At 40.1% G+C, this 15,181-nt stretch overlaps 2 protein-coding genes across 3 annotated transcripts; both read left to right on the forward strand.

The window, feature by feature from the left end:
- Positions 1-1,768: 1,768 nt before the first annotated feature.
- Positions 1,769-9,358, forward strand: LOC116124142 (E3 ubiquitin-protein ligase MIEL1-like). Of its 2 annotated transcripts, none has more exons than XM_031409856.1 (8): positions 1,769-2,063; positions 2,155-2,242; positions 2,546-2,601; positions 2,699-2,731; positions 2,821-2,914; positions 3,001-3,074; positions 3,676-3,764; positions 3,840-9,358. In XM_031409856.1, the coding sequence occupies exons 1-7, from the start codon at positions 2,014-2,016 to the stop codon at positions 3,728-3,730; spliced, it is 450 nt and encodes a 149-aa protein (XP_031265716.1). In that variant the 5' UTR covers positions 1,769-2,013; the 3' UTR covers positions 3,731-3,764; positions 3,840-9,358. The 2 variants fall into 2 exon arrangements, with proteins under 2 accessions (XP_031265716.1, XP_031265717.1); XM_031409857.1 differs by having other exon boundaries at positions 3,904-9,358.
- Positions 9,359-14,373: 5,015 nt separating this feature from the next.
- On the forward strand, positions 14,374-15,152 carry LOC116124202. The gene has a single exon (XM_031409905.1). The coding sequence runs from the start codon at positions 14,426-14,428 to the stop codon at positions 15,095-15,097; it is 672 nt and encodes a 223-aa protein (XP_031265765.1). The 5' UTR covers positions 14,374-14,425; the 3' UTR covers positions 15,098-15,152.
- Positions 15,153-15,181: the final 29 nt, after the last annotated feature.

Here is a 15,181-nt window from a genome sequence, read left to right on the forward strand (position 1 = left end):
AGAGGGTCCTGCATTTATATACACAGGCAATAATCTCTTCCTGGTCTTCATGGAAATCTGGTCCGTATATTTTTTAATTGATGCCGCTTCTAACTGACACGTGTCCTAAACAGTTTTGGTCTACAGAGAATCGATAAGGTAACGGAAAAAAACCATGCAATGCGTGTCCACCGTCCTTCGTGGGTCCCTTCTTAATTTGGCGCCAAATGAGAGGTGTGTTGACGCGCCAAGATTGCCAGTGCCCAGCTGGCTGGCCGTTGGAACGATATTTCCGAAGACATTAATATAAAAACAGAAATATAATTGACAAAATTTGACGATTTTTATCGAATCAATTATTATGAAAATTATCATAACTTAAAGTATTAAATACTATGATTTAGAGATATATATTTTAAGAGTAAACAACATTTTCCCACCTAAGGTTTGGCCCAATGATAGTTTACCACCCGAAAAGTTTTGAAATAACACTATCTCACCCACAAGCCAATTCCGTTAGTGAATTTCGTTCTTAACAAAAGGTAAGATTAGATTATCAAAATTTGTTAAAAAAGAAGGGTAAGATGGTTAATTTATGATGCTGAAAAAATAAAAATTCGAATTCTCGGTCAGTATAGCCGCTGATGTTGCCACGTGTCCCACCAAAATTGACTTAATAGAAAAGACAAAAACAAGTCATTTGCCTTACGAGTTTATTGGGTGCGGCGACTGGCGACTGTTTACGGCTACCGGCGATTGGCGACTATCGACCGACGACTGGCGACTGGNTATTATTATAAGAGGTGGACGACACTAGCACACAAGTAATGAGAAAACAAGAGAACGCATTCATTAACATAACCTAAATGCCTAAAAATGGCTAGAAGGATACCAATTTTCAGTATTACATACTCAAGAAAGCGTTTCGATAGGCGATAGCTTAAAAATTACTTCTTTAGGCTTTTCAAAGCAAAAATAAGAGCTATTAACAACAACATTCACAAGTTCATAAACATGTATTCAGATATGAACAAGCTTGAAACCACTAATTAAGCGTAAAAAAAAAATTAATAAAAACTAAAACTTTCACAAAACTCACTTGTAGAAAACACAAAACCTTCTTCAAACAATAAAATTAGGGAGAGAAAAAAAGAAAGTTACGCGGTTGCCGCCAACGGTGGCGAAGACGTTGAAGTAGCGAGAGTCAATGAAGTTGAAAGCAACGGCATATAAGGGTCGCTTGCCTTCTTGAAGCTTGTTGGTGACTCTGTAGTCGCGTTTCTTGGAGGGAACTAGTGAACCCACCAGCGGCTCGGACCCGATCGCCGTCTTCGCCATGCTGCGCACGTTAGCACCCGCCACTGTGTGTTTCTTTGTAATAAAACCCAACTTACACACTAAACCAACTTCTACAATTTAATTCTGGTCTCATATATGTAAATATAATATATATTATAAGGTTTATTTATTTTGGTCTTTGGGTTATTACTTTATGAGTATGAATTCTTTATTATAATTAAGAGTAAACAAATTTTCCCACACAAGGTTTAGCCTACTGACATTTACCACCCGAAAAGTTTTGAATGACATTTTCTCACCCACAAGCCAATTCCGTTAGTAAATTTTGTTATGAAGAAGGATAAGATAGTCAAAATACATTCAAAAGAAGGACAACATGATCAATTTACACGATGCTGAAAAAATCAAAATTTAAAATTCGAATTCTCGGTCAGTATAGCGGCTGAATGGTTGCCACGTATCCTGCCAAAGTTGAATTAATAGAAAAGGAAAAACAGTAATTTGCCTTGTGAGTTTATTGGGTGCGGCGACTGGCGACTGTTTACGGCTACCGGCGACTGGCGGTTGGCGACTATCGACCGACGACTGGCGACTGGCAAACATATCTATATCTTGTATTTGTTCTCCTTGTGGATTGAGGCAAACTAAAACCTCCAACCTATCTTCCCAAATCAGGAAAGTCTCTTTCTTTACCGTTGGCTATGCCTCCCTTTGCTTCTCTTTTCTTCCATTCTCATGGCAAGCTCAGCCAATGAACGTCCTGCTTTTGGAAAGATAGGTTATGGGTAAAATTTCTCATCTTTACTGTGTTTTTGAGTTCTCTTTCTAGTTTAATGATTTTATTTTATTTTAGTTTATTTTTATGTGGTTTAATAGATGCAAGCATTATAGGAGAAGATGTAAGATTCGAGCTCCTTGCTGCAGTGAGATCTTTGATCATCGTCATTGTCACAACGAGGCTGCGGTATTACTGAAATAATTTTTATTATGTCTTTCTGTTTTGTTTAGTTCGAAAGATTTGTCTATTTCGATCTGGGTTTTTGATTCATTTTAGCTTCTTGATCAATATTTGCTCATCTTTACTGGTTTATTTAGCTTGAATATTAAAACAATTCCTTGTCCTGATCTGGGATTAGTTGTTATTTGTGCAATTATCTCTGGTTTGTTGTTTTGCTTGAAGATATTAGTAAATGAACCTTTTTTTTTTTTTTTTTTTTTTTAATGGATATTCATTGTTTGCTTGTTTTCTCATTGTTTGGATCATTAGAGCATGCTGAAAAATCCCTATGATCGACACAGAATTGTTCATCAGATGTTAAACAGGTATGTGTCTTTGCCTATTTATTAATATTTTGATTTCTAAATTTTTGTTGTACTTGAATCCACAATGACAAGAAGCTTGGATGATTTGGTGTTGCAGGTTGTTTGTTCTGTCTGTGATACAGAACAACCGGTACGTATGTGTTCCTTGATTTTGGACATGAGGCTTTCATTTTTGCTGGCATTTCTGAATTGCTTGGAAATATATGGGGGGGCTGTAAGGAGCACATTCCAGCTTGCTTCTACTTCGGAGGCTACGGTTAGCACATATGAGGTTTCTGTGTGGCTTTCACTTTGGAATGACCTATTCTCCCAGGTTTGAAGATTTTGTATAATTGCTTATGATGATTAGTATGACTTTGCTATGTGAATAGTTCTCACACTTCACCAAAATCTTCTCAGGTCTTTCGTGCTGTCAAAAGCATATTAAATGGTTTTGTTGCCTTCTTCATGGCTTGCAACAGGCATTGTCTCAGGTATTGTGTTTTTACTTTGCTTTATGCCATTTTGCTTTGAAGTTGTTTTTGTTGGGTGCAAACACCTACTTGAATATCTTTTTGTTCATCTAGCTGTTATCTTCTGGTATGATGCTTTGAATTTGTTAATTGAAGTCGGATGTCTCGGTATGAGTTTATACTTGGCAACAGATGTGATTTACTTGAATTTACTTGCTAAGATTAATTAAAAGGATTTAGCAAATACAAAGAGCTTGGTCATTGTTTAAGGGATTTAGTGTCAATTTGAAATTGAGTTGAAAGATATGCTTGATGTCCTTTTATTCACCTACTTAATCAGAACTTTAATTTCTCTAGGCTTTCTTATAACCCACTTTTGATATTTATGAATTTGAAATGAAATTAGTTTTTTATTCTTACAAACTTCTCATCCATGTCTTGCTACTTAATATAATGATAGAATAACAACTTTTGTCAATACAGGAATCATTCTGTAGTTTCTTTATCTTCCGCAAGGGATACTGTTTTTTTTTAAGTTTACAGCTCTTTTGATCCAAGCGTAAGCCTGCTCCTAATACTTTTTTCTTATGTAATGGTCTGCAACATTTATAATCATATACAGGATTTCATCCAAAGATTGCTTGGTTGAACCAGAGATCCCAACCCTAAGATCATAAACATAATAGAGTAACACGCGAAGCTCAAAATTTGGTAAGTCATTGTGGATGTGAGTGCATATGCACCTGTGTTGTAGCACATAGAAGATTGATGATTCATTTCTTCCAGATGCACACTGATTCATTTACCTACCATTTCTGGAGCTGATTATGTCATGCTTATGCCTGTTCAGTTAGAAGGAAGGAAACTCAACATGAAGTGAGGTCCCATTCTTTTTTAGGATTTAACAGAGACGAAATTATGTCTCTGGTTCAACAAAGAATTATGTCGTTGCTGATGATTTGGGAGTCTTAAAGGGATATATGATCGGAGCAGATTTTTAGCAGGTTTGTTAGATTTGTTGATAGACCTCCCATTAAGCATGTTTACCAATACAAAGGGCATAAAAGACAATAGGTACAGAAAGGGGTTAAGAGTGTGAGGTGCCTTGCTGTAGGTTTTTAGAGAAGTGGTTACAGCCACGTATGAGAAGGGAATCAAAGTTGTTAGTGGAATAGGTAGTCATGAAGGTAGTATAAATAAATGGTCTGTTTTGGTGAATGACACAGATCAAATATTGTCATTGTGGGAGGCCCTCAGCTCCTCGAATTGCTGGGATCTATTTATTAGTTTATCAATATTTTGGTTGTTCTTTTTCTATTCTCTAAGTAATATAATTATTGAGGCTTGCTTGAGTGAATATATTCTGTTATCTTTGGTTGTTTGTGCTGTTGTTTGTTATCAGTGCAGGGAGTCTTATTAAGTGGTATCAGAGCTTCGTTCGGGTAATGGTTAAATCGAAGATGGAGAACAGAGTTGAAGGTTTGGAAAAAGGGATGGGGAACGTTGAGAAAGAAATGGGAACTGTAAGGGAAGAGCTAGGGAGTATTAAGGGGTACTTATCAGAGTTGCGCGAGTGGATGAGACGAAGGGAAGAGAGGGATACCAATCTGAATAACGATAAAGGGTAGGCATCTAACTCTGATCCTACAAACAGTAAGGGAAGTGATAAGAGTAAGGGGGGAGAGAACTCGAAGGTAACAAAATTAGAACTACCCATATTCAATGGGGAAGATTCGAATGGATGGACATTCAAAGTTAACCGGTATTTTTCGGTGAATCAATATGAGGAAGGAGAAAAAGTGGCAGCAGCTGCAGTGTGTATGGAAGGTCGTGCCCTGAACTGGTATTAGTGGGTAGAGTCTAGAGCACCCATTGGTTCGTGGATAGAATTTAAGACAGTAGTGGTGGAGAGATTCAGACCATCATTTAAAGGATCAGCTTACGAAGCCTTGGTAGCTTTGAAGCAGACTGGTACAATGACAGAGTACAGGGAAAATTTTGAAGCTCACGCAGCTCTTTTGCGTGAGGTAGGGGAAGATATACTTTTGGGGGTATTTACAAATGGGTTAAAAGAAGAAATCAGGGCCGAAATTCGTTTGACCCAACCCATGTCCCTGTTTGCATTGATGGACCAGGCCCATCGCATGGAGGAAAGAAATTGGGTCTTAGACACAAACAGACCCAGGTTTATTAAAGCCCAAGGACACAAGTTGGACTCTTACAATAGGGTCACCCCAAGCCCAAAGCCAAGCCCAGAACTCATTCGCCCAAATTGGACTAACCCAACACGAAACCCAGATCCAGGACACCCATTTTCCCCAAATCGATTTCACGACAAAAATCGATTTCACTACGGAAATCGATTCACAGACGTGACAACACAGAACTTTAGCGGGGAGACTTTCCAGCGAATGTTCGACGCTGAACTGCAGCAAAAACGAGAAAAGGGCCTTTGTTTTCGCTGTGATGAGAAATACGGACCGAACCATCGCTGTAGAAGCAAATCAATCCAGATCTTGCTGGTCACCGACGACGAAGTGATCGAAAATGATGAAAGCTCGCCTGAACCTACCTCAGAAACGACGAAGAAGGTAATCCTTTGGCCCTATCCATGCACTCGATCGTTGGGGTAACCACCGATGAAACCTTAAAGTTGAAATGGGTGATTAAAAGTACAGAGTTGATTGTGCTGGTGGATAGTGGGGCTTCCCACAATTTCATCTCGCATGACTTGGTGCGAAAATTAGGTTTAGCAGTGGAAAAAGGAAAATCGTTTGGAGTGATGGTGGGAAATGGGTTTACTGTCAGAGGGGAGGGAATCTGTAGGGGAGTAAAATTGAGGATGCAGGGGATTGAAGTGTGCCAGGACTATTTTCCATTTGAGTTAGGGGGGCAGATGTCGTATAAGGGGTTTCCTGGCTCAGTACGTTGGGTGATGTGTGTGCAAACTGGAGGAATCTAACAATGGCCTTTATTAGGGAAGGAAATAGGGTGGTTTTACAAGGGGATCCATCATTAGTCAACAAGGTTGTGTCCTTAAAAGCCATGATGAAATCCCTACAACAGGAGGATGCGAGATATGTAATCGAGTTTTGTTCCATTGGGGTTAAGGAAGAAGAAGCAGAGGAACCTATGGATCCGGCAGTAGCAGCAGTTGTAAATAAGTTTAGCCATCTGTTTGAACAGGCTACCCCACTCCCACCCAAGAGACCCACTGATCATGCCATAGTCTTGGCAGCCAATGCCAAACCTCCTAACATTCGCCCATACAAGTACTCAATACTCTTAAAAAAATGAAATAGAAAAGTTGGTGGGTGAGATGCTGGTGGCCGGAATAATACAACCAAGCACTAGTCCCTTTGCGAGTCTTGCATTGTTGGTTAAGAAAAAAGACGTAAGCTGGCGTTTTTGTGTACACTACAGGGCCCTAAATAACATTACTATACCCGACAAGTTTCCAATTCCCTCCATTGACAAACTGTTAGATGAACTGTCAAGGGCAGCCATTTTCACGAAATTGGACCTCAAATTCGGCTACCACCATATTAGGATGAAAGAGGAGGATGTTTCCAAAACAACTTTTATGACACACGAAGGGCATTATGAATTTCTAGTCATGCCCTTCGGATTAACCAATGCCCCGTCCACCTTCCAAGCTTTGATGAATACCATATTTAAACCAGTCTTGCGGAAATTCATACTTGTGTCTTTTGACGACATCCTTATTTACAGTCCTGATTTAAAGACTCACCTGAGCCATATGAGACATGCTTTTCAAATCCTCCCCTAGCATGAATTGGTAATCAATTACAAGAAGTGTATGTTTGGCCATCAGAGATTGGAATATTTGGGTCATTTAATTTCAGCAAAAGGGGTAGAAGCTGATCCACAGAAGATTGATTCAATGCTGAATTGGCCCGTCCCATGCACAATCAAAGGATTAAGGGGATTTTTGGGTTTGACTGGGTACTATCGTCGTTTTGTGTAGAATTATGGTTTGATCGCGCAGCCATTAACATAGTTGTTGTGAAAGGACTCATTTGCATGGGATGACCAAGCACAACAGGCCTTTGAAACTCTTAAAAGGGCAATGACTTCAGTTCCAGTGCTGGCAGTTTCGGATTTCACTCTTCCATTTGAGGTACACATAGACGCATCAGGTCAAGGAATTGGAGCTGTCTTGGTCCAGAATCAACGACCGATTGCATTCATTAGCCAAGCCTTCTCCAACCACGCCCAACAGAAATCAGCATACGAGAGAGAGCTGATGGCCATTGTGTTCGCCGTCCACAAGTGGAGTCATTACCTAAGTGGACGCAAATTTATCATTAAATCTGATTAGCGTAGTCTACAGTTTCTGACGGATCAGCGTGTTAAAACACCCGAACAACAGAAATGGATTTCCAAGCTCTTAGGGTTCTCCTTCGAAATCCACTACCAATCGGGAAACTCAAACCAAGTGGCTGATGCTTTGTCGAGACGCGGAGAGGGTACTGAATTAGCAGCCATTTCGGTAGTATAATTTTCCGAATGGGATGAGTTAGCGACGGAAGCCCAACAAGACCCAAAGCTACAAGCAATCATCCAAGACCTTCTTTTTTACTCTACCAGTCATCCTTTGTATGGTTTTCGCCGTGGCTGTCTCATCTACAAAAACAGGTTGGTTTTGCCCAGAAATTCTAAGTTCATTCCTAAACTTTTAGAGGAGTTTCACAGCAGCTCGGGAGGGGGCCATTCAGGCTTTTTTAGAACATATAAGAAGCTGATGAATATAGTATTTTGGGACGGTATTAAGAGGGATGTGCAGGAGTATGCCCAACGGTGTTCCATCTGCCAATCACATAAATATTCTGCTCTCAAACCAGCAGGTCTTCTTCAGCCCTTACCCATTCCATCCCAGGTTTTTGAAGATACTAGCATGGATTTCATTGGAGGATTACCAAAAGCAAGAGGACAGGATACCATAGGGTTGTAATGGACCGACTCACTAAATATGGTCACTTTATTCCGCTGTGTCACCTCTACAGTGTTAAGGATGTTGCAGCCATTTTTGTCTCTGGTATTGTACGGCTCCACGGTTTTCCCAAGTCTATAGTTTCGGAATCGCGATAGGATTTTTACCAGCAACTTCTGGCAGGAACTTTTCAAGGCCGCTGGCATTTCACTGAAGTTCACTTCGGCATATCACCCCCAAATCGATGGCCAAACGGAGGTGGTCAACCGATGTTTAGAAACTTGTGCTGTTTTTGTAGTTCGCAGCCAAAACAGTGGGATAAGTGGCTGTCCTGGGCAGAATATTTGTACAACACCACACATCACAGCTCTATTAAAATGACCCCTTTCAAAGCCCTCTACGGCAGGGATCCACCCTCTCTCCTCAAGTTTTCAGATTACCCCTCCTCGGTGGAAGAATTCAATCAGCAAATGGCTATCCGAAATTCCATATTGGCTGAACTAAAGCATAACTTGTTTGTAGCTCAAGCACAAATGAAGGAAACTACTGACCTCCGTCGTTGGGATATTAGTTTTCAACCAGGGGACCAAGTATATTTGAAGCTCCAGCTGTACCGTTTCAAGTCCTTGGCCAAAAAACTGAATGAAAAGCTTAGCCCACGGTTTTATGGTCCTTTCCCCTATATTAGAGAAGATTGGGCAGGTGGCTTACAGGTTGGAGCTGCCTCCTACAGTAAGAATTCATCTCGTCTTTCACATTTCTCAACTAAAACGAAGTTTGCACCCTTCGGTACCCATCCAACCCCTACCATCCTGCCTCATCGAGGATATGGAACTCCTTGTTGAACCAGAATCATTGTTGGCTGTTTGCACTTTATTAAATGGCTCTCGAGAAGTACTTGTCAAATGGAAAGACTTAGCTCCTTATGAAGAATCATAGGAGGCTTACGATGTGATCTACCAGCAATTCCCTCATTTCCACCTTGAGGACAAGGTGGCTCTCCATGGGGGGGAGGGATTGATAGACCTCCCATTAAGCATGTTTACTAATACAAAGAGCATAAAAGACAATAGGGACAGAAAGGGGTTAACAGTGAGAGGTGCCTTGTTGTAGGTTGTTAGAGAAGTGGTTACAACCACGTATGAGAAGGGAATCAAAGTTGTTAGTGGAATAGGTAGTCATGAAGGTAGTATAAATAAAGAGTGTTTTGGTGAATGACACAGATCAAATATTGTCGTTGTGGGAGGCCCCCAGCTCCTCAAATTGCTGGGATCTATCTGTTAGTTTATCAATATTTTGGTTGTTCTTTTTCTATTCTCTAAGTAATATAATTGTTGAGGCTTGCTTGAGTGAATATATTCTGAAGACCTCCCATTAAGATGTTTACCATACAAGGGCATAAAAGACAATAGGTACAGAAAGGGGTAAGAGTGTGAGGTGCCTTGCTGTAGGTTTTTAGAGAAGTGGTTACAGCCACGTATGAGAAGGGAATCAAAGTTGTTAGTGGAATAGGTAGTCATGAAGGTAGTATAATAAATGGTCTGTTTTGGTGAATGACACAGATCAAATATTGTCATTGTGGGAGGCCCTCAGCTCCTCGAATTGCTGGGATCTATTTATAGTTTATCAATATTTTGGTTTTCTTTTTCTATTCTCTAAGTAATATAATTATTGAGGCTTGCTTGAGTGAATATATTCTGTTATCTTTGTGTTTGTGCTGTTGTTTGTTATCAGTGCAGGGAGTCTTATTAAGTGGTATCAGAGCTTCGTTCGGGTAATGGTTAAATCGAAGATGGAGAACAGAGTTGAAGGTTTGGAAAAGGGATGGGGAACGTTGAGAAAGAAATGGGAACTGTAAGGGAAGAGCTAGGGAGTATTAAGGGGTACTTATCAGAGTTGCGCGAGTGGATGAGACGAAGGGAAGAGAGGGATACCAATCTGAATAACGATAAAGGGTAGGCATCTAACTCTGATCCTACAAACAGTAAGGGAAGTGATAAGAGTAAGGGGGGAGAGAACTCGAGGTAACAAAATTAGAACTACCCTATTCAATGGGAAGATTCGAATGGATGGACATTCAAAGTTAACCGGTATTTTTCGGTGAATCAATATGAGGAAGGAGAAAAGTGGCAGCAGCTGCAGTGTGTATGGAAGGTCGTGCCCTGAACTGGTATTAGTGGGTAGAGTCTAGAGCACCCATTGGTTCGTGGATAGAATTTAAGACAGTAGTGGTGGAGAGATTCAGACCATCATTTAAAGGATCAGCTTACGAAGCCTTGGTAGCTTTGAAGCAGACTGGTACAATGACAGAGTACAGGGAAAATTTTGAAGCTCACGCAGCTCTTTTGCGTGAGGTAGGGGAAGATATACTTTTGGGGGTATTTACAAATGGGTTAAAAGAAGAAATCAGGGCGAAATTCGTTTGACCCAACCCATGTCCTGTTTGCATTGATGGACCAGGCCCATCGCATGGAGGAAAGAAATTGGGTCTTAGACACAAACAGACCCGGTTTATTAAAGCCCAAGGACACAAGTTGGACTCTTACAATAGGGTCACCCCAGCCAAAGCCAAGCCAGAACTCATTCGCCCAAATTGGACTAACCAACACGAAACCCAGATCCAGGACACCCATTTTCCCAATCGATTTCACGACAAAAATCGATTTCACTACGGAAATCGATTCACAGACGTGACAACACAGAACTTTAGCGGGGAGACTTTCCAGCGAATGTTCGACGCTGAACTGCAGCAAAAACGAGAAAAGGGCCTTTGTTTTCGCTGTGATGAGAAATAGGACCGAACCATCGCTGTAGAAGCAAATCAATCCAGATCTTGCTGGTCACCGACGACGAAGTGATCGAAATGATGAAAGCTCGCCTGAACCTACCTCAGAAACGACGAAGAAGGTAATCCTTTGGCCCTATCCATGCACTCGATCGTTGGGGTAACCACCGATGAAACCTTAAAGTTGAAAGGGTGATTAAAAGTACAGAGTTGATTGTGCTGTGGATAGTGGGGCTTCCCAATTTCATCTCGCATGACTTGTGGCGAAATTAGGTTTAGCAGTGGAAAAAGGAAAATCGTTTGAGTGATGGTGGGAAATGGGTTTACTGTCAGAGGGGAGGGACTTGTGGGGGCGGGGTTGGGGGTGGGGGGGTATCTCATCTGTTTTGGTGGTGGTGGTTTTTTTTTTGGAAGGAATGGGTGCGTGTTTGTGTGTTTTTTGTTTTTCTCTCTGTCTTTTCTTTTTTTTTTTTTGGGGGGGGGGGGGGGTGGGGGTCTTTGGGGGAGGGAATCTGTAGGGAGTAAAATTGAGGATGCAGGGGATTGAAGTGTGCCAGGACTATTTTCCATTTGAGTTAGGGGGCAGATGTCGTATAAGGGGTTTCCTGGCTCAGTACGTTGGGTGATGTGGTGTGCAAACTGGAGGAATCTAACAATGGCCTTATTAGGGAGGAAATAGGGTGGTTTACAAGGGGATCCATCATTAGTCAACAGGTTGTGCCTTAAAAGCCATGATGAAATCCTACAACAGGAGGATGCGAGATATGTAATGAGTTTGTTCCATTGGGGGTAAGGAGAAGAAGCAGAGGAACCTATGGATCCGGCAGTAGCAGCAGTTGAAATAAGTTTAGCCATCTGTTTGAACAGGCTACCCACTCCCACCAAGAGACCCACTGATCATGCCATAGTCTTGGCAGCCAATGCCAAAAAATCCTAACATTCGCCAACAAGTCTCAATACTCTTAAAAAAATGAAATAGAAAGTTGGTGGGTGGGGATGCTGGTGGCCGGAATAATACAACCAAGCACTAGTCCCTTTGCGAGGCTTGCATGGGGTTAAGAAAAAAGACGTAAGCTGGCGTTTTTGTGTACACTACAGGGCCCTAAATAACAACTATACCCGACAAGTTTCCAATTCCCTCATTGACAAACTGTAGGATGAACTGTCAAGGGCAGCCATTTTCACGAAATGGACTCAAATTCGGCTACCACCATATTAGGATGAAAGAGGAGGATGTTTCCAAAACAACTTTTATGACCCACGAGGGCATTAGAATTCTAGTCAGCCCTTCGGATTAACCAATGCCCCGTCCACCTTCCAAGCTTGATGAATACCATATTTAAACCAGTCTTGCGGAAATTCATACTTGTGTCTTTTGACGACATCCTTATTTACAGTCCTGATTAAAGACTCACCTGAGCCATATGAGACAGCTTTTCAAATCCTCCCTAGATGAATGGTAATCAATTACAAGAAGTATGTGTTCCTTGATTTTGGACATGAGGCTTTCATTTTTGCTGGCATATCTGAATTGCTTGGAAATATATGGGGGGCTGTAAGGAGCATATTCCAGCTTGCTTCTACTTCGGAGGCTACGGTTAGCATATACGAAGTTTTCGTGTGGCTTTCACTTTGGAATGACCTATTCTTCCAGGTTTGAAGATTTTGTATAATTGCTTATGATGATTAGTATGACTTTGCTATGTGAATAGTTCTCAAACTTCACCAAAATCTTCTCAGGTCTTTCGTGCTGTCAAAAGCATATTAAATGGTTTTGTTGCCTTCTTCATGGCTTGCAACAGGCATTGTCTCAGGTATTGTGCTTTTACTTTGCTTTATGCCATTCTGCTTTGAAGTTGTTTTTGTTGGGTGCAAACACCTGCTTGAATATCTTTTTGTTCATCTAGCTGTTATCTTCTGGTATGATGCTTTGAATTTGTTAATGAAGTCGGATGTCTCGGTATGAGTTTATACTTGGCAACAGATGTCATTTACTTGAATTTACTTGCTAAGATTAATTAAAAGGATTTAACAAATACAAAGAGCTTGGTCATTGTTTAAGGGATTTAGTGTCAATTTGAAATTGGGTTGAAAGATATGCTTGATGTCCTTTTATTCACCTACTTAATCAGAACTTTAATCTCTCAAGGCTTTCTTATAACCCATTTTTGATATTTATGACTTTGAAATGAAATTAGTTTTTTATTCTTACAAACTTCTCATCTATGTCTTGCTACTTAATATAATGATAGAATAACAACTTTTGTCAATGCAGGAATCATTCTGTAGTTTCTTTTTCTCCCGCAAGGGATACTGTTCTTTTTAAGTTTACAGTTCTTTTGATCCAAGCTTAAGCCTGCTACTGATACTTTTTTCTTATGTAATGGCCTGCAACATTTATAATCATATACAGGATTTCATCCAAAGACTGCTTGGTTGAACGAGAGATCCCAACCCTTAGATCATAAACATAATAGAGTAACACGCGAAGCTCAAAATTTGGTAAGTCATTGTGGATGTGAGTGCATATGCACCTGTGTTATAGCACATAGAAGATCTGATGAGTCATTTCTTCCAGATGCACACTGATTCATTTACCTACCATTTCTGGAGCTGATTGTGTCATGCTTATTATGCCTTTTCAGTCAGAAGGAAGGAAACTCAACATGAAGTGAGGTCCCATTCTTTTTTAGGATTTAACAGAGATGAAATTATGTCTCTAGTTCAACAAAGAATTATGTCGTTGCTGATGATTTGGGAGTCTTAAAGGGATATTTGATCGGAGCAGATTTTTAGCAGGTTTGTCAGATTTGTGAAGAAGGTTTTGAAGATCCAGAAAGCAAATGAAAAGGAAGCTTCAAGGAGCTAGAAAGTGGGATTGGGAAAGCAAATCTTTTTCCATTTTAAGAAATGAATGACAAATTGTCTTATAAGAGCATCACCTGAAATGCTTCTGCATTCTTTGTATCAAATTCCCTATTTTTATTGGATTTGATTTGACAAAATGATTAGGTTATGCACTATAATTTTGCAACATGAATACTTAGTTTTATTGCGTCTAAATTGACAAAATTTCTTATATATAAATGCTAGTTTAAGTTGTAGCAAACATAGGGACAAAATGGTAATTTTATTAATCTGAAAGCATTATTTAAATAAAAAACTGGAGGGACAAATTAGTAATTTAATCCCCATATTTTGTTGAAGGTATATTAATAATTTTATATTTAAAGGATGGGTATATAGGTAAATAACTGTTGACATGACATTAAATAATAAAAAAATTATTAAGTCAAATAGTAAACGGTGTTTTTGTCTTTACAGAGAATATGACTGTAGTTAACGGAATTTACTAACGGAACATAACTGTGGGTGCGAAAATGTTGTTTTGAAACTTTTTGGATAGGAAAGTGTTATTTCACTAAACCTTGGGTGGGATATTTTTTACTGTAATTAAAATAAGTTGTTAATCGGAGAAATTCTTTAATAGAAATGTATTTAAGAGAATATATTTAATTGGTAGATATTTTTTCATTATTTTGTTTCTTTCCATCCAAAACTATCAACAGAAAAAGCTTACAAATATCTTATCTTCTTCTTGCTTTTCACATTTCTTGTAGCTTTAAAGCTCCCATGGCATCCACGTCCACACTCCTTCACTGTCTTTCTCAACCAAGCTCTGCTCACCTCAACCATCCCATCCCATCAAAACTTGTCCTCCATAACCAATTACCCAAAACCCACTTATCCATCAAATGCAGTACCACTTCAAACAACTTAACCCCCAACCCAGATGATGGTAAACAACCCCAAGATTTCCCTTCTCCATCTCTAAACTCAGTGGCCACCACCAGCCCTGAGTCTTTCCCCATCGAAAATAGAAGAAAATCTGAGATACTCCGGGAGAGAAAGTCAAAAGCAGGTCTTGTGAAGCCAGAACCACCAAACTTCGAAGTGGGTTGGAGAAGAACCAAAGAGATAAACTTGGATAAGCCAATAGGGTATGAGATAATGGACTTCTTGGAGAAGTTGCAGGAGTTGATGGAGAGAGATTATGGCTCCACAACGCTTCTAGAGAAAGCAGGAGAGATAGTGGCGGAGAGAGCGAGAGAAGAGGCAGAATTGTTGAGAGATGAAGGGAAAGTTGAGGATAGAATGGTGATAGAGTTGTCTAGAGTTTTGAGGTTGATGCAGATGGATTTGGCCATGGTGAAAGCTGCTGTTAAAGAAGAGACTTTGGGTGAAAGACTTGAGCAAGCTAAGGCTCGCTGCAGACAAGCCGTACTTATTGCTAATTCTTTTTGAACAATATTATATACACATGATTCGCAAATGGGTGTATCAAAATTCTATCAATTACGAGTACTCCATCTCTAACCTGTAATTTCC

The sequence above is a fragment of the Pistacia vera genome, unplaced genomic scaffold, assembly GCF_008641045.1.
Source record: "Pistacia vera cultivar Batoury unplaced genomic scaffold, PisVer_v2 Contig150, whole genome shotgun sequence".
NCBI lineage: Eukaryota > Viridiplantae > Streptophyta > Magnoliopsida > Sapindales > Anacardiaceae > Pistacia > Pistacia vera.